The following is a 22907-nucleotide window of genomic DNA, read 5'->3' as shown; positions in this document are numbered from 1 at the left end:
ACATCTGCACGCGACTATACATGTATAGAGCTGTTTTATATAGAGCCTTGTGCTCTACATGGGATATTGCTGTACTATGCAGAAAAAGTTGCGACTTTCTCGCTGTATCACTGCAACAACGTGAAGATCATTGCAATTCTGAATTCAAATTGTAGGAAAATTTTGATACTGATCAAATTAACGAATTGCAACACGATATTTATTGTTAAAAATGTACAACATTTTAACTGTATGTAAATCTACGGTTATGCCCATATACTTACATTTCACGTTCTATAACACTTCGAATGTTAGAAAGGGAGAGAGAGACGGAGAGAGGCTCAAAGAAAACAAAGATCGTGCGCGTGTGCACCAGTTACAGCGGAATCGAACGCGCCGCGATTGGCTGGCCGACGCACCAACCTCGAGGCTCCGATAAAAAAGTCGAGAAATTCGTCTGCGCACATGTGCTAGTATAAAAGTTGCTCGTAGGACGTCCAGGTCGTCGTGGTTGATTCGCGCGAACGCTGTTCGTCTGCAACAACAACATGTATCCTCGAGCCTTGAGAAGTATCTTCGTGAAATTTACGAACCAGCAGACGACCAGCTCGGTCGTAAACAATGGCTTTTCCGCCGTGACACTTCAGAAGTTGCAGGCTAGCGAGGCTCGCCGGCATTTCGCCACCCATTTCGACGAGGAGTTTGAGCACGAGGACGAGGATGAGCTGCCCGAGGGTTTACAAAAAAAGCACTGGATCGATTCGAAAGCTCAAAAAGAAGTCGACAAGATGCTTGCTACGAAGCCGGAGATCGCCAAGTTGAAAAAGGTCATCGAACTCGAATGGGAAGTCATGAAGCAGGATGGCGAGTGCGTTCCCTCTGCACTCAGGCCCAGAGATTGGGAAGAAGTATTGAAACTCCCTAGTCGTAATAAAAGAAGGTAAGTAACTTTTATTCTTTACTTTCATCAGTTACAAAAATTTTACGTATGCGCTAATTGTCAAAATTTGTTTTGCAGAAAGTTTTTCAACTACCTATTCATTATAGAAAAGCAAAAAGAAAAAAGACAAATGGAAAAGCTACAGAATATGGCTGAATTAGAATTAGTTAGAGAAGAAAGAGCAAAAAGGGAAGTGTCCAATGAAATAGTATATGGTTTTGGAGCCAACTTTTTGTTAAGACGTATCAGTGATGCAACGATGAATCATATGTATAATTGGAATGTGCATCGAGCTTCAATGTTTGGCAACAAACTTGTCTATGACTTTAGTTATGAAAAACTAATGACAAACTTTGAACTTAAAAGCTGTGCCAAACAAATTATGGAATCGTTTGCTGTAAATAGAATTCATAACTATCCTTTCGAGATGACTTTTTGCAATGTAAATATGAATGGTCCATTGTTTGAAAGAGTGATGAGGTTCATGCCACATATTCTTGATGATGATTTTCCTATTAGAGTTGAGGAGAAGTCATATTTAGATCTATTTGACAAATCTCAAGTGGTATATCTGTCATCAGATGCACCTACCATGATGGAAAAATATGATCCTGAATCAATTTATATTGTTGGCGCCTATGTTGATAGGGTAAAATTACTATGAATTACTTTTTATGATTAATCAACTTTGCAATGATAAAATAATTAACTCATAATTTATTTTTTTTTACAGGGACCTAAAAAGCCTATATCTATGGCAAAAGCCAAAAAAGATAAAATCAAAATGGTTAAGTTCCCAATAGATAAGTACATTCGTTTTGGTGATGGTTCTGGCAAAGATCTAACCCTTAATCAGTGTACATCAATCATGTTGGATGCACAGTGTTATGGAATGGAAGAAGCTATGAAACATGTTCCACGAAGAAAATTGTTGGAGAGTAGAGTAAAAGTTTTAGAAAGAAAAATTCAAAAAGATCTCTTTCTAAGTAAAACAGGTACAGAAGAGCTTGCCTATGATAATGACGATGTGGTAAGACCTCAGATAATGAGTGAAAATGTGTATGATTTTAGTCACTCAGCTAGATCAAAGCATCGCAAACAATGGAATAAGTAGGTTAAGTAGGTTTTAATAAAGTTTTGACAATGTTATTTATTAAAAATGGAACTTTTCTCAACAAATTCTTTATTTTTCCTGGTTTACTCTGACTTCATACATAAATAATGAATACAGTAGATTGATTTATAGGTTTGTAATCACTGGGTTACTAAAACTTAAAAAAACAAAAAATAGTTGCATCTTATACTAGCTGCAGTCTTTAATCACTCATTGTTCTTTTCATGAAGAGAAAAAATTATTTTTTACAACCACAATTACATCTATTAGAAAGGAACAAGAGCAATGAATTTTTGTGAAATTTCACATTTTTAATCACATAATTTACTTCAACGCGGTTGAAATTTTCAATTGACACACCATGTCTTAAAAATACATCACACTTTTTTTACAAATCATCATCTATTAGATGTAAAATTTCTTTTTATTGAAACATGCGGATACAATTTCCGCCATTCATTAATTTTCGAATCGCTTATACCATCACAAAAACTCAAGTCTATCATTTGTAACTGTAGATAACAAAGTAGTTTTATACAAAACTCTGGACTTAAGAATCTTGCCCCAACAAGATCGAGTTGTTGCAAATTTCGGCAAAACAGTAGTGGCTCGAGATCACGATCCGTCAGCCCACGGAATGACGTTAAAAAAACTTTTTCTAATTTTTTACATGAGCCTAGAAATACTCTCAATGAGTCACCTAAAGGTCCAATCCCAGTGCTGCAAGATAGAAATTATATTTTAGTTCATATATTATCCAATCCATCGCAAAGGTGAATTATCAAATATGTATATACTAACCACCATCCAAAATCAACTTCTCTCAAATTAGAGCAATTCGTTAAAGCTCTCAAACCATTGACCGTCAAAGTTTGAGCTTTCCAACAATCAATGCTTTCCAAATTTAAACAAGAAGCGGCTATTTCGGTGGCTACTTCATCCATGTTCAAACAATCGTGCATACCGGCTAAATTCAAATGCTTCAATCGAGTATTTTTTCTGAGAATTGCGCACAATTTATCAGTTTCTATCATCGTTCTATACAAGTCTAGTATCTCTAGATTTTCTAAATTTTCTAATAGCATGAAACCGTTATTGCTTATGGTTGTACAGTTTCGTAACTTGAGTTCTGAAAATTTGTTATTGCTTTATTAAAAAAAAAAAACTATTGTATATTGAAAATATCTTAAATTGAATTTACCTTTAAGATTTTTACAAATTGACGAAATTTTTTCAATCACTGCATCATTTACGAATTTGCAGCAGTTCAGTCTTAAATGAGTAAGCGAATTTCCGCTGCTCTGGAGAAATGCGATGAAATTATCGGAGCTGATCATGTCATAATTTCCACACCAAGACAAATCCAATCTTTGTAAATACTGACATTTGGATATAAAATTGTTTAAAACTGACGCATCGATGCAGTGCCAGTAGGGTTTCAGGTTCAGACTTCTGTACAATAGACAATCGCGAGAGATATTATTGAAATGACGATTGACTTGACTCACACGACAGAGCGACCTTATATCTAAATATTTGAAAATTTTAAGTATAGTTTCATCCTGCAAAAATGGAAAGCAATCATTAGATTTTAAAGCATTATAAATTCGTTTTTCTTTAAATAATACTCACCGGTAAAGCGGCAAAACTACTGGATATATTGTCGTTGACATTTAAATCAGTCTCTGATAAAATTTGACTTTTTGAACATGAATTATTCATGTCTTCAATAATTTTCGGAAAATCTTCGAGTAATTTATGTAACGAATTGTAAGCCTCCAAGTACGGTGGAATGTGATGGCAGTGTAAACCTAGTTTTGTTACCAATCTTCCTTTAGGAACTCTTTCAATATTTTTACTGAAAAAAAAATTCGTAAAATATTATCGAAGCTATTTTTTTGTGATCTACGTGAAACGCTTGATAATTTCGATCAAGAAGTTTCATTCACATCGAAATATTATTATTAGCAATAATTAAACGCACCTTTTACAAGGATCCCAATACTTATGCAATGAACTTTTCAGTAAATGTAAGTCATGGTGACACTTGAAATAATTGGGAGTCAAATTGTATGAATCTCCATCATTTGGTCTAGTATCCCCTAATTCTCTTAATAATCCAGTTAAGCTCTTGGGCCGCGGCCCTAAATTAGGCACAATCAATTCTGTCGTACCTATGAGCTGAACAGCATCCAATTCTGTATAATAATCCAGTAGACTATGATTGAACTCCAATCTCAATATTTTCGTCTTGAAATTGATCTGCTGCAGAGGCGGAGAAAATATTCTGGGCTTGTGAGGCACAACCTGTGGTGGTCCGTTCCATAATTTCGTCCATCTCCCATCCTCGTCTCTAGCCCAAATAGCTACGACACTTCCGGGATTGTAAGTCTCGTAGATGGATATTCTCACCGGATAAACATCTTTAGAGAAGGATAAATCTACGAACGAAAAAAATAGGCATTATTCATCAATGAAAGACAAAACAATGAAAACAATAAACGCAAATAAAAACAAAATCGATCGTCGAAGATAAGATAAATAAACGTTCGAGAATTTGGCACTAATATGTAAATAAAAAAAACAGAAACAAACAAAAGATCAGATGAATTAGCAAGATAAATATTTGTTTTGTGTTTTTTTTTCTTTTCGCCAGTATGATTCACGTCGCGCGCCTTAACTCGGGCGATTATTAAGCTCTCTTGAATGCAACGACGTGCAAGTATGCGCGCTGTATAAAGTCTCTCTCTCTCTCTCTTTGTGAAAGTACTTACCTATGTAATCATGACTAACTACCGGACCATTGTTCTGTGGCATGTAGTCCAGACATTTGGAAGGTGCTCGATCCCACCACTTGCCGTACGTACGCTATGGCAACAACCAAAAATCACACACACATATAATCCTCGAATCAAGGCTCCTTGTACATTTATTGATTTTTGCATTTTTATTCAAATCTCACCATGACGAAAGCCTGCGGAAAGTCGCCGTAATCCGGGAACTTGCTCGGATTGCCGGCGATGTTGTAAGCCGTGTACGAGATGTTGCTGTTGTTGCCGTACTGCGAGCTGAAGTCCACGACGTCGCTGACGAACTGCTCGACGAACTGTACCTGCGGATGCTGCAGCTGCCTCGAGCGGGACAATGACCTTATACCGCTGCTGCTGCTGCTGACGCTGATGTTTTGAAGCCGATGACCATGATGATGCTGGGCCGCGCTCGAGCTGCCCTGCGAAGAGACGAGCTCGAGTCGGGCCGTAGCTCCTTCGCACGAAGACACCATTTTACTTCGAGTGCATTCCCTTTTACAGGCTCTTCCTCGGGCACTTGTCCTGCGCGTCCTGCTGCCGTCGAGCCGCACACAGCTCTAAACAGTACGACGACGACGACGGTCGATGGCTCTTTTTTTCTTCTACGGCGCTCTTGAATCGCTCAAGGATTCCATTTGTCCTCGCGCGCGGTCTTTCTTTGTCGCTATACTGCTCGCGTATTATAATGCAGCTAGCTACCGAAGCAGTGTCTGCACCAGCAGCACCGATGCCTATACAATGCGAACGAGCGGAGTAGCGCATGCAGCAGAGACTCGCACGAACAGAGAGCGAGAGAGCGAGTAATGCACGTATGTGTATGTACGTACTCTCGGCCCCGGAGTATTGACAGGTCGCTGCGCCTCGGCGGTCTCAGCAGCAGCTCCGAGTCCGACGCTCTCTTTCTCTCCCTCTCATGCGCTGCTGCTGCTGCTGCTGCTGCTGCTGCGGCACTTGCACATTATATTATATATACAGACTTATGTGTACGGAGGTAGGTATATAAGGTATGTAGCAGCAGCAGCGGCCAGCGGTGGTGGTGGTGGTGGTGGCTGGCGGCAGCTTGGCTGGTTGATGCGGCTCGTTCGTCCGCAACATTGTGCACCTAATGCGATTGCAGCGGCTAGTGGCAGCTCTACCTATGTGTATGTAGCAAAGTAACAATCCCCCATGCGAGAGGGGGAGAAAACGACGGTGAGATTCATGTATGCGTCAGTCCGAGCGCAAGCCGGGTAAAAAAGCATCAGAGAGAGAAGGAAAGAGAGACACAAATCGATCGCACGCATGTGCTTGCACACGCACAGTACACTACGATACATACACAATGCTCGAGCCATCGCTGTATGTGTGTATACATACAAAGCCAGCTGTTTGGCCCTTCGAAGCGCGCTTGTAAACAATACAAGTGCGAGAAGGGGCTCTCTCTTCGGAGCTCGCCGGTGCGACGATGATTATGTACGAAATAGGCACTTTTAGTCTGTCCGAACAATTCAGAACGATCAATTGCCCGCTGCTGCTGTGTTTTGTACCTATCGTACTAGCAAGACTCGAGACTTTTCGCACGTTGCTTTTTTTATTAGAGAGAGACCACGAGAGACTCCTACCGGCAAAAAACTGCTCTTCTGCTCCGAGCATCATCTGCCTTCTGCAAGCATGGCCTGGTCTCGTAACCAAATCTTGATAGTCGTTGGTTTCATCGTTCTGGAGGCGGTCGCCAGCTTCGCGATCGGAATCTATGATAACGATTTTCCAGGCTTCTTTATTTTTTTAATTGAGAAATTTCATATGCTGAAGTTCTTATTGATGTAACGTTATTCGAGCGAGCTTGTGTTTATTGTTTTTGAATCGAGCTGCGGACCGGTGCACAGACGCGCGCTGCCAGCTTACTTGTGTTTACAAAATATGAACAACTTACTGACTGAGTCCATAAGGACTGTCGGACGAAAAATAGCATCTTGCGAAGTGAAACCGTCGGACCTGACCAAGGCGGCGTTGAAATTGACCACACAATTGAGGCCTCTGAACGCTTTCATCAATGTCACTCATCAACTGGCCAAGACTCAGTCCCAAGAGTCCGACAGCAGACAGGATAGTAAGAAGCTACTTGGCAGTCTCGATGGCATTCCCATAGCTGTCAAGGACAATTTCTGCACCGCGGGCCAACCAACGACGTGTGCATCCTTGATGTTGGCTGATTTTGTTCCTGGCTACGATGCAACTGTCTATAGGAAATTAAGAGAAGCTGGTTCGATTCTTGTGGGTAAAACTAACTTGGATCAGTTTGCCATGGGCTCAGGCACTGTTGACTCTTACTATGGACCTTCGAAAAATCTGTGGGGATCTGAACTTGCTAGAAATTATATTCTTGAAGATAACTCGCACAAAAATGAAATTGAAAATAGACCCCCGTTAGAAGAATGGTTTATTGCAGGTAATTTTTTTCATTTTTTGATTTGCTTGAATAAATTTAGAAATAAAAATTGATTGTTTATTTACAGGTGGTAGCAGTGGAGGCTCTGCTATAGCAGTTTCATCAGGAATGTGTTTCGCTGCATTAGGTTCAGATTCAGGAGGTTCAACTAGAAATCCTGCATCTTATTGTGGCGTAGTTGGTTTGAAACCTACCTATGGATTAGTTTCTAGACATGGCCTTATTCCTTTAGTCAATTCTATGGATGTACCAGGTATTCTCACACGTACGGTTGATGACTGTCTAGCTGTACTTAATACTATAGCTGGTCCTGACAATATGGACTCTACAACGATAAAAGTTCCATTTAAACCAATTGAGCTATCAACAAGTCTGGATATCAGTGGTCTGAAGATTGGTTTGCCCAAGGAGTATAAGTGTCCTGAACTCTCAGAAGAAGTAGAAAGTAATTGGCTGGAAGTGAGTCGACTATTGGAAGAAGCAGGTGCCAAAGTACTTCCTGTTTCTTTACCACATACAGAATACTCAATTGTGTGTTACTCGGTGCTCAACAAATGTGAAGTAGCAAGTAATATGTCAAGATACGATGGTCTTGAGTACGGACTAAGAGCAGATGAAAGCTCGTCACTAGATGCCTTATACGCCCAATCAAGAAGCGAGGGTTTTAACGACGTCGTTCGCAGTCGCATTTTAGCTGGAAACTATTTTTTACTTAGTGAAAATTATGAAAATTATTTTGTAAAAGCAATGAAAGTTCGCTCTCTCATAGCGCAAGATTTTGATAAAGTATGGGACTCCGGCGTAGATCTTCTATTGACGCCGACAACATTAACACAAGCTCCAAAGTACAAAGACTTTATCTGTGCAGATAATCAAGCTCAATGTTCTGTACAGGACTTTTGCACTCAACCAGCAAACATGGCTGGATTGCCAGCTATTAGTGTACCTATAAAATTGTCTAGAAGCGGCATGCCACTCAGTTTGCAGCTAATGGCACCTATGTTATGCGAAGAAAGATTGCTGAGGGTGGCAAAGTGGATAGAAGATATTGTAAAATTTCCTAGATTAGTACTAAAATAAATATCAATGTTGATACTATTGTAAAAAATGTATAGCTGTGTGTAAATATTTAATACAAGTTTTTAAAATAAATCTACGTTTCGTTACCTAAAGTATCCGTTTAATTTTCTTCAATTCATTCAAAGCAAAAATCTCTCGTGCTTATAGTAAACAATTCGAAACACAACAATGTCACTGCCACCGTTTCAATTGACAAAATTCGAATTTCGAACGTTCGAAAGACGGTTGGACAAGAGGGTCGCTGACGCGCCTCGATAAAGGGCCAACGTACGTACGGCGCAGTCGCGCTCGGTTGCTCTCCTTCCAGGGATGGACGGGGGACAATAGCCGCGCGCTCGTTCCAATCCGCGAGTAAGTTCCCCGCAGACACCAGTGCAGTGCACCAGTGCCGCCATATTACGAGCCTGGCGCACACAGCGCACAGCAGTCTGCAAAATTGAACGCACGGCCGACCCCCTTATACATGCAGCAAAGGAGCGTCAGTCGAGCAGGGACCGCGCGACCCTATATACACCGCCATATATGGCATATATAAGTATAGTAACTAACTTTTGTGTGTGCAGTCCACCACGCGCTCAGCAGTAGCAGTAGCAGCACCAAAAAGTGTGTTTGCCTATCTCGTGTACGAACTCGTACACGTTGTGTATTGTATTGTTTTAAATAAAAAAGAGAATTCGAAATATTATTACAAGTATAAAATCGGAGTGCGTCGTTTAGTGTGTCTCTCAGTGTGCAGTTGTTGGGAATTGTCATACAGTGTTGTTGTTCTCTCTCATTCTTTCGATACGATGTTGTTGTTGATTTCTCGTGACAACGAACCCGATGGATGATCGCCCGACTCGTTTCGAGAACGTGACGCCGAGGGAAGAACAGGTTGGTGATAATGCCAAGTTTATAATAGAGCCGAGCTCGACCCTACACATTATACAGAATCGATCTCGCGCTATGTACTTTTTGATTTTGCTCATAGCGACTTCGAAACTCGATCGTGCATCGTCCTTTACGTTTTTTTCCCGTCTTTACTTGGATGGATATAACGAGCGGTTGTCGAGCATGAGTCGGGAGCGAGAGAGGAGCTCGAAGTCGTCGTCCCCGATTAGTCAGCACCCCCTTTCGTGCTTGGGGCTGTGTGTGTGTGTGTGTGTGTTTGTATGTGTATGGTCGTAAATGTATAAGCCGACGTCAAGTCGAAATCGGGGGTTGTTGCCGTTAGGACATGTCTCAACTAGTATAGACCTGTATAATATGTGTTCAGAAATAAAATAAAGAAAAATCATCCTCTTGGCGTTTATCAGCCGTTGAAACAAGTGCCTGCAGTGCACTTTCCACGCGTGCACACCTCTCGCCACTCGATGATGATAAAAGAAAAAAAAAACAGAAGAAAGATGGGTCGAGCGTCGAGGGGGATGAAAAAAGTTACACGCTTTGAAATGACAGTCGCGCAGGAAAAGTGTGTGCAGCAGCAGCAGGTCAGGTCGCGCTCGCAAGATACTCGACTCCTCTACTTTTATTTATTTTTTATTTTGGAGGCCCTTGGCTTAAAGCTGCGACTATCTGGCATAAGCTGCTGCTGAAATTCTGCACGACGCGCGCCAGAGTACAGTGCCAGTGCACACATGTATTATGTATTAAGCAAACGATGACCTGACCTACAATATCATAAGCTTACGCTTTTGCCGCACGAATTTTTAGAGTGCGTCGCGCTCCGCGAATACACACACTCTGCACGCGTGCCTCGCTTACTTTTCTTTTTTTTTTGTTTCAACTCGTGTGCATTTGCACTTTTTTACATATCAGCTGAGTTACTCTTTATATATATCTTTCTTTCAAAAGGTACGTATGCGACTGGCTTTTATGCATCTGTATTATAAATACGTCGCTGGTCAACGTCGAGGTAGCGCGAGTTTTTCACGTTTATGAAACAATTAGAGTATCAAAAGCTCGAGCCACTCGCCGCATGCCAAAAATGCCATACGTCGGCGAAAGTTTTTCAGACCGTCGATCGGATCGATACGTTTCACTCGAATAAACAATCATGGGGAAAAATGCATGTGGAATCGAGCGAGTGGCTCGCGCATCGGACAGAGCATAAGAGCTCTATAGAGTATAATACGCGTTCGAATTTCCCAACGCGAATAAAATTGCCCACCTTTTAACGGTGTATGTGCAGCAGCAACAGCAGCAGCAGAGAGAATCTCTCTCTCTCTTTCTCTGTCTATGCAAGTGGCCGAAAAATCTCAGGTTTCTGCTACATAGCTACTGTTGCTGCTGCTGCTGCTGCTGCTGCTGCTCCACACGTACTATACGCCGAGTAATAAGCGAGTATATAGCTTTGGCTAACTGCAGTCCAACATTCCTCGGAAGGTCTTTCTCTTTTTCTCTCTCTCTCTCCCTCGCACTGCTGCTGTTGCTGTTGCTGCTGCGGCCGATCTACATGTCTCTCATGTATAGGTATAGGTATGTACGATGTAGAGGCCTTCCAAGAGAGGTTTGTGTAGCAACATCACTCGTAAAAGCGCGCCAGAGCACCGTAGAGACGAGACCTCACGAGACTATAGATGTTTTCTATATAATAATAATCATGATCATGATAATAATGCAATATGCTCGTTACTCTTTATGTGCACTCTTCTGCACTACGAGATCTATAAAGATTGAAACTTTCTCTCTCTCTCTCTCTCTCTACTTTTTTTTCGTGCGATAGAGTCTGGCCTTTTTTTTTCTTTTTGCCGTATATAATACTTCATCTAGAATCACGAGCCGGTGACGACGACGACTACGACTTGTTCGAGAATAATATTCGATTCGTGACGAAATGGAATCGTGAACCGTCGATTGTATTATTCTCTCCGCGCGGTTTTTTTTTCTCGTCGCGTGACGAGGGAAATAACAATTTCGAAATTTATGTATGGCTATTTTCTCACCCTACCATATTTTGTAAGAAGCGCACTCGACTCGCGCGAGATGAGCGAGGGAAAAAAAAGTTCACTAGAGTAGCTCTCTTACTCGCACAAATTTTTTAACTCATTGGCTAATGAGTTAAGGCAGAGTGAGAGTGTGAGAGAGAGAGAAAACCCCTTTGATATACCACCGAGCATCGAGCGAAGAATAACGAGAAAGAGAGAGAATTTTCGCGTGCGTGCGAGTGTTTGCGCGGGTGGCAAATTAGTTTGCCTCGGCTTTTTCCACGCAAGCACGACGACGACGACTACGCGAGAAGAGAGAGAGAGAAAGGGAAAAAATAAAAGTAGTCTGGATTTTTCTTCGCAGCTCTGCAGCTACAGCCTTTTTTTCTCGTTTTTTTCCTCTTTCTGCTGGAGCGTATAGTATACACGCACACCGCAAAAATGAAAGAAAACAGCAACCGGAGAGCTTCAGTGGTGATGGTAGTGGCGTGTAGCAGTGGCCTGCCTGATTTTGGCAAGCCCGATGCTCGGAAAATCCAAACCGAGCTCGTTAATTTGCGATTTAATTCGATTTTTCTTCGTTTGACGACCTGCGGCGTGCTGCACCACTGCCGCTGCTGCTGCGGAGCTTTTTTGACGTGCGGAGGAAAAATTTCGAAAAAAATTCATTTGCAAAATATAAAGATTCACAGTCTGTGCGGAAATCTGAAATATCGGCGCTTTCGTCGGCCTCGCGGAAATCATATACAGCTCTCGCGAACGAATAAAAAATGAGCATTATATCGATGCCGCTGCGAAATTCATGCGCGAGAGCTTTTGTGTTTTGCGCGCTTGCTCTTTTTATACGTATGCGCGTATATAACGAAATTTAGAGAAAAATATTTACCGCAGCGAGAGAGGGCAATTTCACACTACGTTAGCGCAGAAAATTTTGGTGCTCTTTCCGCGTGTAAATGTACACCGACCAAAAAATAAAAAAATAAAAAAATTGCAAAAAGTGTTTATAACGACGCACAATAGGCGCGTTGTCATTGCGCGGCCCGTATCAAAATTCATGTATTCCTTTATTTTTCCTCGTCGATGCAGAGAAAGAGAAGCACACGATACAATAGCAGCACTACGCTCGCTCGTGTCTTGATTTATTCGTCGAATTTCGTCTAATAAAAGCTTATGTTTCGGCCGCGAAGAAACTCTCCGCCGGATTCTTATAGGGTATATAATCGAGCTCGCCGAAGTTGGCTCTCTTTCTCCACCACCACCACCACCACCATATACCTAATATTATCAGACTATTCCTCAAGCACGAAAACTGCTGCACACATACACGCGCATATATACATAGGTAGGGGCTAAGGTAAGCTTTGCATGTTGCGCGCGTGCACACACAGGCACAGGAAGACGCATAAGCTGAATCAAAGCGGAGAATCTCAGCCTGGCGGCGCTTATGTATATAGTACGGTATATGCTTGATAAGTTAAAACGCTCTTTGTTGCAAAGTAAAGAGAGAGAGAGAGGGAGTATACATAGCTTGGCGCAGGGCTTATAATATCCTATCGAGTGTTTTGTGCGTTGGCCAGGGCAACGTGTCGATATTATAGGAAACCAAAAAGTCCGTATATTATATAGGGAAGAATCACAAGACGCGACGAGGAGAGAGAGAGAAGCCCCCTCGAGCTGAAGAGTCGAGGATCGTTTGCGCCCAAAACTTGATGAGCTTTTAATTGCGTATCTCGTAACCGCAAGCACATTGTCGTCGTATTATAGTGTAGTGTATATACAGAATTTACACACAGAGAGACGCCCTGTATTTATAGTGTATAGTGGGAGGGCACAACAATACTTGCTGTAATACAACAGAATCGGCAGCAGAAAAAGAAGGCGCATGAAATTAATACGGATGATTCTCTCCCCCCAGCAGAGCAGTCATTTCTCGGCGGCTCGTTCATACATATATCGTCATCATTATTATACGTACGAGTCTCGATTCGTTGTAGTATATGCCTACGGGTTAAGCGCTCGTATACGCGTTCATACTTACACATTTGCTGCGTACGAGCGAGCGTCGTAGCGTCAAAACTCATTGTTAGTCGTGGCTTCGCGCGCGTACATGTGCAACGAGCAGAGAGAAAGAGACTTTGTACACTTCACTACTACTACTACTACTACTAGCACTACTGCTAAGCACTCCGCGAGAGCTGCTGCACGAGGCCATTGTTCTTATAGCGGAAGTCAAAAGTTTTCGGTGTTTTGGCGCTTGCTTTGCTGCTGCGTCGTTGTGGGCTCGTTATAGATGATTATCATTGTTGTTGTTATCGTTGTTATTGTTGCTGTGCGCTGCGGCCAATCGAGGCGTGCGTGCAACCGTCGTCGCTTCGCGTTATTATGATCGCCAGTGCAGGGACGCCGGCGAGCGACGACGACGATCGAGAAAAAAAGGAGCGCCGGCCAATTTTTGCCGGCCATGCGAGACGACCGAGACTACGTCGACGACGACGACCGAGATGGTACTTGCTGCTCGTTCGGTACGCCCTGGCTGCTTGGGGCTTTCTCTTGAAATTGGGTGAGCTAGACTTATGCACTGCATCGTGTAACTTTTTCTTCGTTCAAACACTGCGTAGATATTAGTTTGTTATTATATTCGAGACGGACGGAGAGAAAATTTCGGGTCGCGAAACAATTGCGATAACCCTGCGCACGAACGAGAACACGCGCGAGATTAGACGTACTGTATGGTTCGGATTCGGCGCGTTTATCTTTTCCGCTGCCGGATGATGATTATAATGATGATGACGATGTAGCCGACGAGGAAAATTAATCAAACGTAGACTCGTGATTTTTTGGCACGCATACCCATAACGATACAATTATTGCAGCTCTTAAGTGAGACAGAAAAATAGACAAGAGAAAGAGAGAGAAATCAATGTCACAGTCGTGACCGGAAAAAGACTTAACGGGATAAACAGTGCGTGCACGAATTACGCGCGTATATACACACCGGCCACCGATTATTATTGACGCGGCAAACTGGGTCTCTCGTTGTTGACGTTCTCCGAGCGTTATTACCAAAACTTAAAAGCTCATTTCCGCCGCTGCGTACGCAGATCATCATCAGCAATTGAAACTTTGGATTCGCTCGACCTGGTATGCTAGATATACGTTGCCGAAGAGCCCCCGAACGGCCGGTGTAGATCGGATTCCTTATAATATATTCCTCTCCAAGCGGCTGCTGCTGGGTCATCATCGTGCACACCCACCGACTCGAAAATATGTAAGTTTTCGTCGCGATTGAATTGCTGAGTGAATAATGCATCGGGAGCTGCGCTGCTGCAGTGCCGCTGCCGCTGCTGGTGCATATAACAGTGCTGTGCGGTGCAGCACTCCGACCTACTTCTCCGGTGACTAGACAACATACGTACACACACATACCACACACTATGCGGAACTAAGCACGTATAGCAGCGTATAGACGTATATCCAATCGATACGTTATATACGCGTTAGATAGATCGTACTTGGAGCTAGTTCCTCTAGACTCGCGTCGATTATATTATAATACATCGGTTGTGTGTGTGTATCATCGAAGCCTGAGAGAACCGGAGGCGCAGGGATATCGAGATCGCCGCGCACACGTACTATACGCTCTGTGGTTTAGAGAATTTTTCCCGACGTGTTAGTCATTGGGAATATTGTCTCACGCCCGTCTCTCTTTTTTCTCTCGCTCTTTTTTTCGATTCTACATGCGGGCTCCGAGTTGATATAATGGACCTTTAGCAAGTTCACAAAAGTACACACGCAGTGTGGAAAAATTTTTGACTATGCGAGCTGCTGCTGCTGGTGCCACTGTTAGCATATTAGCTTTGTAGTATTATACCGTAACTGCGGGAAAAAAGGCTTTTTTTCAGGACAAGTTTTTTCTCGCTCTCTTTTGCTGGCCTTACAAGCGCAGCAAAAAAAGCGCTCGCTGCGGCCTCGCCTTTCTTCCACGCCTTAATGCCTTAAGAAAAACATTTCGACGAACAATTTCTCCGCCTTGTATAGGTTTTTTTCTTTTTTTTTTTTTTTTTTGGTGAATTATATATATTTTTCGACTTTATGAATCCTCGACCCTTGAAACTCGAGCTTCGCTCAAAAGCTCGCGCACAGGGCCGAGCTTCTATGCCGCTGCTTGAACGGCGGGCGCTTATTTAACTTTTCATTACCGCTTCTCGAACGTTGCTGAGCTTCGGGCCCGCCGCGCTTGAATACGTATAAGCGCTCTGTGTCGAGCTCCGCGCAAAACTTATGTACGTATGCGTACTACCCTTGTTTAAGCGTCTCACCTTTCAGCTACACGGCAGTTTAAACGTCGAAAATTGACTGAATGCCGTTGTATTGTATATCCCGGCGAGCTCCGTATTTGACTTTCGGTGAATGTAAGACGAGAACAGCGGCAGCAGCCCGTGTAGTATAAGTATTTGACCCAGTTCGAGCCGTGCGCGTGTTTTGAAAAATTGCGAGCGGAATAGATTTTTGTGCCGAGACAGAGAGAGAGATAAAGAGAAAAATCGGTCGTGCACGGTGCACACTGATTATCTCGCTCAGCGCTGAGAGCTTTTTGAATCGCGCTTCGGTCACCGCGCGGAATAATAAATCAGAGTTTTCTGCGGCGGTCCGCGAGAAATGATTTATGACGCCGTACTTGGGAGGGTAATTATATACAGGAGCAGCCGCTGTAAGTATACTTCTTTGCGTATAGCTGGGGCTCTCCAGTGGCGGCGCTCCACGGCTCGGCTTCTCTCCTTTAATTGCTTTAAATTAAATTAAAACGAGATATTTCATCGATGTAGTTATATTATATATTCCGCTGCCGAGCTTTCGATTGGTGGACGCCGTGGCGGCTCACAAAACAACGCAACGAAAAAGCAGCATGACGGTCGACCGGCGCTTTTCAATATACAGCGTAATAGCTAATCCTTAATTAAAAATTCCCGCGCGTTCGCGTAACTTTTAAGCCCAGTCAGACAGAGCGAGGCAGAGAAAGAGTATATGCAGCACAGCTTGCCAGAGAGAAGTGTCAGAAACGATCGGTAGATTTATAGACGAGAGAGAGAGAGCGCGAGGGAGAGAAAAAGCTTGCGTTATACACGATATGCTTGTAGTCTTCTCGCTTACTTCACTCGACGTATACTATAACGCTGTATCCCCAAAATCCACTGGATTCGGGGAAACGACGACGACGACGACAGCGACGACGAACGGAGCTCGATGATAAGCCCACAGGTTTTATAATAATATTCGCATCATCGCGCAGATAAAAAACAATTTGACTCGTGTATTATAAAGTTGAAGCGCAACATCATCTCTTTCTCTCTCTCTCTCTTTCTTTTTTCACGTTGAGTTAAGCAGTGCCTGTACTACTACCACTGTATTCGGGGTACGCCACGCGCTTTTCGGAGCCCTAATGGACACATATACGACGTAGCACGCGTTCGTATGTATCTACTACGCAGCTCCTGAAGCAGCAGCAGCTCGCCTCGCGCGAGGGGTTAGAAGCTCGTTTCACCCCGCGTACATACGTATAGATATAGTTATAAAGAAGAGAGGGAGCGAGAGTGAGGAACGAGGCGGTATATCCCCCTCTCCGGCAGAAGCTAGCACACAGCGCAGAGCGCAGAGGCAAGCAGGCAGGCAGGCAGGTTGCTAGTGGCAAAACGCAGCCGACGTTTCGCCGTCTCTTTCCGCGTGCGCGCGCTCGGAGTATTGATCTGCAGCCCCCTACGTATGTATGTATATATAATACACGCAGCAGCAGCAGAGCAGAGAGAAAGTCCGTACACACACGCGCGCGCTCAAGCTCGCGTAAGCTCGCTCATACACACATACACACACGTACGTATAAAGACACGCACGCGGCTCTCTGCTCGATCCATCTCGTTTTCTACCCTTATGGGCGAAAGACCGAAAGAGATGAGCGCGCGAAAAGTGCTACACGGCACCAGACACACGCCGAACGTCTTGTTTCTTTTCTCTCTCTCTCTCTCTCTCTCTCGCTCACTCGTCCGCGAACTCTCGAATTGCTCGTTTAATTTCCCGTATTACGAAGTAGGCAGGCGCTGCTCCTTTGCTGGAGGAAATTGACAGTAGAGTCTTCGTCGTCGTCGTCTCTCTCGTTGACCGAGTCCTTATATAGCCTTAGCCTACCCTAGCCTAGCCACCCTTCCACACGGATATGCGCGCGTACCATATTTTTCACGTACTTTTGGTTTTATATTACGCTGTAAGCTCTCTCCTCTGCTGTACCCGAGTTCGAACGTGTGTATACCCGCGTGAATCGACACAACGATTTCCAGCTTTAACTATCCAACAAGCTGCTGCTGTTGCTGCAGCTCGTGTGCTGTTGTGCTCGTAAAACAAGAGAGAAATTGTCGTGCGTAGGATGTATAGCACAGCCTCGACGCGTTCGTTATGTTTTGTGCGCGCGAGATCGACTGCACACACGGGAGAGAGAGAGAGAGAGAGAGAGAGAGAGAGAGAGAGAGAGAGAGAGAGGATTTTCTCTCTCCCGCTCAACTCTTTTTTCCCTCAACCCCCCACGCACCCTCTCGAAAACGCATGGCTCGAGATGTATAACGTATGTATGTATATAGTATGCGGGGGCTACGCGCTTTAATATTCCGATGGGGTCTCTCTCTCTCTCTCTCCGTCGCCGTAGCAGCAGCAGCAGCTTTCGAACTTTTGTTTTATGCACCCAAGCCGCAGCAGCGGCAGATAAACGACATTAAGTTTTTTTTTCACCAACGCGCAGCACAAAAAGCTCGACTCGACTCTCTAGGCTCTTGTGTATCGCGAAACTTTGGCTTATGTACTCTATACGTGCCTGGCTTTCACGGCGACGCGTGAATGGCAACGATCCAGTAGTCGCTGTAGCTGTGCTCTACACGGCACACGGCAGAGCGACTCGATCGTTGCGCTTCGCTTGACGCCGACGTGTGTCGATCAGAACCCAAGCCGCCCACGCAGCAGCAACCATCGCCTATACAATATCGCTCCTCCGATATCCCTCTTTCCAGTCATTTTCTTCTTCTCTACTCGTTCTCCCGCCTGTAGCAGCAACATCGATATTCCGCGCCTACGCCGAGAGGAAATTTTTATTTCCTTTCCATTTTCCTCGATAACCCGCGTCTATGGTAATAATAACGTCCTTCTCGTTTATGAATAGTCATAAAAGGATTCGAAACTTTGACCAAAGCTCTCTCTCTCTCGCTCGCTCGCGCATGCATGTTTAACCGAAAATGAAATAACGGGCGCGTACGTCGTTTCGACGTGCGGTTCTCTCTGAGCCTCCACCCACTCGTATATATTCGTCGGAGCTGCTCTATGTGTAATTCATGTTTTAAAAATTCGCATTACATTTCACGGTTAGCTAGCACACAGCGCGACGGACGACGACGAGGACGACTCCCTGCACAGCCGCAGACAACGCACACACAACTGTGCAAAAGAGCGAAATGAATTTTATATAGGTAGCTGCTGCTGCTGCTGCTGCTGGAACTCCTTGCCGTTTTGAGAGCCGAGTACATATAGGTAGTAGCGAGCTTACATTGATGCTAAGCTCGGCTCGCAGCGAGCTGTACGCGCGCGACGCGTCCTTAATTATGCTTTTACACTCGTTAAATTTTAACACCCCTAGAGGTATGGACGTTTCGCGAGAGGAAAAAGAGGAGTCGTCATCGCGCGTCGCGTGCGTATCTCGCAGCAGCAGCACGCACAACAACAACAGCGACGAAACTTTTGTGTTGCTGTCGAAAAAAAGCGCAGAGAACGAAAATGAAAATTGGCAAAGTATTTAAAAAGCTCAGAGAGAGCTTCGTTCTATTCTTTTGTTGAGGCGTGTAACGGTCAAACATTCAATTTAAACTCCGAAGAGAGAGAGAGAGGAAACGCATAGCAGCGCTCTCGAGAGCCGAGAAAGAGAACTTGACAAAAGCATCGCTCGCGCGCAAGGTTTGCAACTAACATCATTGTTGGAAGAGAAAACTTTTCCTCTCTCTCTCTCTCTCTTTCTCTCTCGCTCAGCCGGTTTTGCGAGGAACATTTTTTCGACCCCCTTGCACACTCTCGAAATGTTCGCTCTCGCAACGTTATACTACACTCTGGAAATTGGCCGTCCCGAAAAAAACTTTCTCGCAAAGTTTCGAATGCAAAAAAAAAAAAAAGGAGAGATAGAGCTAGAAAACGCCTACTCGGGCAACTATCTAACTCGATTTTCTATTCGGAATTTAGTCGCTGCCGCTTTAGAGCAGAAAAAAAAGGCTGTGCAGAGCGGCTCTTACACTACTACTCGCGTGTGCGCCAGCGAGCCTCTCTCGGCATATAAGTCCTCCTGCACCTCCTCCTATTCCGAGGGAAGAGAGATCTCCAAGAAATGGCGTGCGCGCGCCTAGTAGTAGTTCGCTCGCTCGTGCGTGCGTGTGTGCCGTGTGCGCGCGTAATCCTTTAAAGATTTTTTTACACCGGAGCGTATAGGAGAGCCCCTGCACAGCAGCAGCAGCAGTTGAAGTAGATTCTTCCTGCACGATATATGTATAATATGTAGGATAGCGGCTCGAGCAAAGCTACGTATACTAGGCGCTATGGGGAAAGACTTGTTGAGCGGCGCGATCAGTTTGCCGTGTTGCGCTCGCAGCTGCAGCAGCAGGAGAGAGACAAAATCTTTCTCTCTCCGAGTTTATGTAATCTTGGAGCTATAGCGGAGGCGCGCGTGCGAGTCGAAATAAAGCTGCTGCTGCTGCTGCTGCTGCTGCTGTGTACACTGCGCGCAGGCGAGATGTATATCGTTGCCATTTTTCCTTTAGCCATGAGTTGCTCCTCCAACAGGTGTATATTATACCTCGCTGCTCTCTCTCTCTCACTCTCACTCTAGAAAGAAGGAGAAAATCAAGCGAATAAAGTACGCGAATTCCGAGTTCTCTCGTTCTTCTCACCCCTCGGTTGCCGCGCGCAGTTTTCTCGCTCTTTGCTCATTGCGATCTGCTCGCGCCCATTGGCTTCTCCGCGAGAGAGAGAGAAAGAGAAAGAGAGACGAGGAAAAGCGAGTCAGCGACCTCGTCCCCGAGCTACTCTCTCTATATAGCTATGTAGGTAGTCGTAGTAGCTGCGATTCTCTTTCTCCGCTGCACGGCACTTTTTACAGTCGGCAGAACGCATAACATCTCGCCGCGGCCGGGGGGTGGTGTGCAGTTAACCGCGAGCTACGAGGGCGCAGCTCGACATTCGTTTATGCCATCGATTCTCCGGGTTCTTTCTCTCTTTCTCTCTTATATTATATTCCCCCTTTATACCATACCGTGGAGTTTTGTGCGCGGCATTATAGCGGTGCAGGGCTTGCGTGTGCAATTGGACATAATGCACCACCACCCCCGCATATAATACCTACGACGACGACGACGTGCATCATCCGCGCGTCGAATCAAGTATGTGTATTTTCCTCCACGCGCGCGCTCGCCATATGATAAGGCGCTTTAGTCGCGTTGGTGGCATATAATATGAATATGAATTTGAATTACACAAGCACAAGCGGCAGCAGCAGCGGTTGGAGGCGCGTTAAAATAGTCGCATAATGGCTCGTTATGTGTACGTAAGCGTACACGATAAAAATCAAAAGCACTTGCGTAAATGAAAAATTTTTTCCTCCTCCGCATTATGTTATACGTATATGTATATAGAAGCGAACGTGGAGGCCGGTGCGCGCGCGCACTTATATTGCATAAAATCGCTCTCCTCCATTCATTCGCCACGTATTACGCGTACACGTGAAAAGGGGGTCGCTAGGCAAAAGGGTAGTAGCGGTAGCTGGTGCGGTTTTTTTTATATTACAAAATTGCTCCGGTTCTTAGTAGAGAGATAGTAGCGCGTCGACTTATATATATTTAGTACGCGATAACGCCCTCGCCGCCGTCTTATAGTGCGAGCGAGCGAGCGAGGGTGGCAGAAAAACGGGAGGACTTTGCTCGCTTCGTGTCGATAATCGACCATTTCAATATTTTCACGCCTTTTTTCTCTCCTGGCTCTCCGTCCTCTTGAGTAGCAGCGGCAGATTTTTTTCCCCGCTTCTTTCAGAAAAATCGCGCAAATGTGCACCACGCGTGTACTTGGGACGAGAAGCGCGAGCGAATAAATCAACGGTTGAATACTATTTTATTGTTTTGTTACTTTGTTGGACGGTATAGATGAAATGATGCTCGTTAGTTACGTTATCTAATTCCAATATTAGGGTTTCAATTTTACTTGATTTCTAATTTCTAGTTTTCTAGTATTTTTATACTGTCAAGAAAAACCTTGAATTAAAGTAGCAGATGTAGTGTTTAATCAGACATTACAATTAGTTGTATAATCGTTTGTGCATTTTATTTTATTTTACATGAAATTTTCTTTGAAAATTAATGTATCAGTACTGATTTATTCTAGTGTACGTAAGCAGCACAAAAATGCATGAAAATGCATAAGAACATTGATTTAAGGGTAAACACAAGCTAAAAAGATTTAATTCTATACTTGAATTTAAACATTTCGATTGACATTTTTATTCACTGATATTTGAGTTAAGTTAGTTAGATGGCAAGCCCCGGTTATCTGTAAATCTGCAAGTAGCAAAGTGAAATTAATTGTATAAGTCCTTGACTTATACAATTAATTCGCCTAATTCTTGACTTAGTAGTTCATCTGCTTGATTTTACACTAATTTTAATGTAAATATTTTCTACAGTGTATTCTGAATGAAATTCATTACGCCGAGAATCTGAAATAACTTCTAGAATAGCTTGAAAAATCGAAAAATTAGTGAATTTTCAGAGTTGAAAATGTTGACTTTAGCCTCTCAAAAACCTAAATGCATGCGCGCAAAATAATATATGCCTCTTTGATGAAAAACAAGAAATGTCCTCATGCGTGCGAGAGACAAAAATAACGTTTCAGTCGTCGTAATGTACGCAATATATAGGCTCTAACAGAAAGCGTAGAAAGATAAAAGAAAAGCCCTATAATCATGAAAATGAAAGAAGAGTGCCGCATAAGAGAAGATGAGCAAAAAACGTATAATCGGATTTATTTCTCTTTCGCGTGTCGTTAAAGTTTTCTACACTCCCTTCCCTCTTTTCCCCCCGACATTTCTCTGACTTCTGCGGGTCAGCTTGTCAATGGCTCGGTGTCTGCGGGCATTTTACAAATTCAGCATCAAAGATTTAATAACGATGATTTGGAGCAGAACAATGCGTGCTAAATTGCGTAGTACGCGCGCACGCCTTATACTTAAACGCGCATATCGCAACATTCCAAGAAGTCGAAGGCCCGTTGACCCATTTTGCCCGCGCGCGCATATGGGGATGCATATATTGCGAAACGCAAAGGAGGTGGATGTATATATGTAGGCTAAAGGACTCGACCAATTATTACCCATAGGAGACGCGCAGCGACTCCGAATTCCTCGTAAAGGAGCTTTTGAATCTGCTCTCCGCTCTTAGAGAGAATAACCGATGTGATTTATGCAGTCGGCAATTAAATGTATGATCGTCCTGAACTTGTGTGTGTGTGGACGCTTATTTTAGCGATGCGTTTAATTCATTCGTGGAAAGATCCTCTCGCATGCAAGAAAAAAAAAACACTCGCGCACACA

General features: G+C 43.9%; 4 protein-coding genes across 5 annotated transcripts in view; 3 read left to right on the top strand and 1 right to left on the bottom strand.

Annotated features, from left to right (window-relative positions):
- Positions 1 to 306: 306 nt before the first annotated feature.
- LOC106654942 (mitochondrial ribonuclease P protein 1 homolog) lies at positions 307 to 2084 on the top strand. The gene is made up of 3 exons (XM_014375105.2): positions 307 to 919; positions 998 to 1568; positions 1653 to 2084. The coding sequence occupies exons 1-3, from the start codon at positions 528 to 530 to the stop codon at positions 2031 to 2033; spliced, it is 1344 nt and encodes a 447-aa protein (XP_014230591.1). The 5' UTR covers positions 307 to 527; the 3' UTR covers positions 2034 to 2084.
- Positions 2085 to 2091: 7 nt separating this feature from the next.
- Positions 2092 to 5704, bottom strand: LOC106654702 (F-box/LRR-repeat protein 4). Its single transcript, XM_014374691.2, has 7 exons — positions 4996 to 5704; positions 4808 to 4901; positions 4018 to 4474; positions 3666 to 3891; positions 3235 to 3595; positions 2835 to 3162; positions 2092 to 2753 (listed from the first exon to the last, which is right to left on the bottom strand). Exons 1-7 carry the CDS (start codon positions 5314 to 5316, stop codon positions 2432 to 2434), a joined length of 2109 nt encoding a protein of 702 aa, XP_014230177.1. The 5' UTR covers positions 5317 to 5704; the 3' UTR covers positions 2092 to 2431.
- A 597-nt stretch (positions 5705 to 6301) lies between these two features.
- On the top strand, positions 6302 to 8385 carry LOC106654683 (glutamyl-tRNA(Gln) amidotransferase subunit A, mitochondrial). The gene is made up of 2 exons (XM_014374656.2): positions 6302 to 7271; positions 7339 to 8385. The coding sequence occupies exons 1-2, from the start codon at positions 6743 to 6745 to the stop codon at positions 8349 to 8351; spliced, it is 1542 nt and encodes a 513-aa protein (XP_014230142.1). The 5' UTR covers positions 6302 to 6742; the 3' UTR covers positions 8352 to 8385.
- A 395-nt stretch (positions 8386 to 8780) lies between these two features.
- The window catches only part of LOC106654940 (kazrin), a 69784-nt gene continuing 55657 nt past the window's right edge, over positions 8781 to 22907 (top strand). For both annotated transcript variants that reach the window (XM_023458513.1, XM_023458515.1), the window contains exon 1: positions 8781 to 9224. The gene's annotated coding sequence lies outside the window, so the exon portion shown is untranslated. The remainder of the gene's footprint in view (positions 9225 to 22907) is intronic.

Source organism: Trichogramma pretiosum, unplaced genomic scaffold (genome assembly GCF_000599845.2).
Source record: "Trichogramma pretiosum strain Unisexual culture from Peru unplaced genomic scaffold, Tpre_2.0 scaffold46, whole genome shotgun sequence".
Taxonomy (NCBI): domain Eukaryota; kingdom Metazoa; phylum Arthropoda; class Insecta; order Hymenoptera; family Trichogrammatidae; genus Trichogramma; species Trichogramma pretiosum.
Note: the sequence above shows the minus strand (reverse complement) of the source record. Positions and strands in the feature narration are given on the sequence as shown.

Coding starts and splice junctions, on each gene's coding strand:
- LOC106654683 (XM_014374656.2), top strand. CDS start 6,743: ATGAACAACTTACTGACTGAGTCCATAAGGACTGTCGGACGAAAAATA. Junction 7,272..7,338: donor AGAAGAATGGTTTATTGCAG/GTAATTTTTTTC, acceptor GTTTATTTACAG/GTGGTAGCAGTGGAGGCTCT.
- LOC106654942 (XM_014375105.2), top strand. CDS start 528: ATGTATCCTCGAGCCTTGAGAAGTATCTTCGTGAAATTTACGAACCAG. Junction 920..997: donor CCTAGTCGTAATAAAAGAAG/GTAAGTAACTTT, acceptor TTTGTTTTGCAG/AAAGTTTTTCAACTACCTAT. Junction 1,569..1,652: donor TTGGCGCCTATGTTGATAGG/GTAAAATTACTA, acceptor TTTTTTTTACAG/GGACCTAAAAAGCCTATATC.
- LOC106654702 (XM_014374691.2), bottom strand. CDS start 5,316: ATGGTGTCTTCGTGCGAAGGAGCTACGGCCCGACTCGAGCTCGTCTCT. Junction 4,902..4,995: donor TTCCGCAGGCTTTCGTCATG/GTGAGATTTGAA, acceptor TTGTTGCCATAG/CGTACGTACGGCAAGTGGTG. Junction 4,475..4,807: donor AGTTAGTCATGATTACATAG/GTAAGTACTTTC, acceptor TTTCGTTCGTAG/ATTTATCCTTCTCTAAAGAT.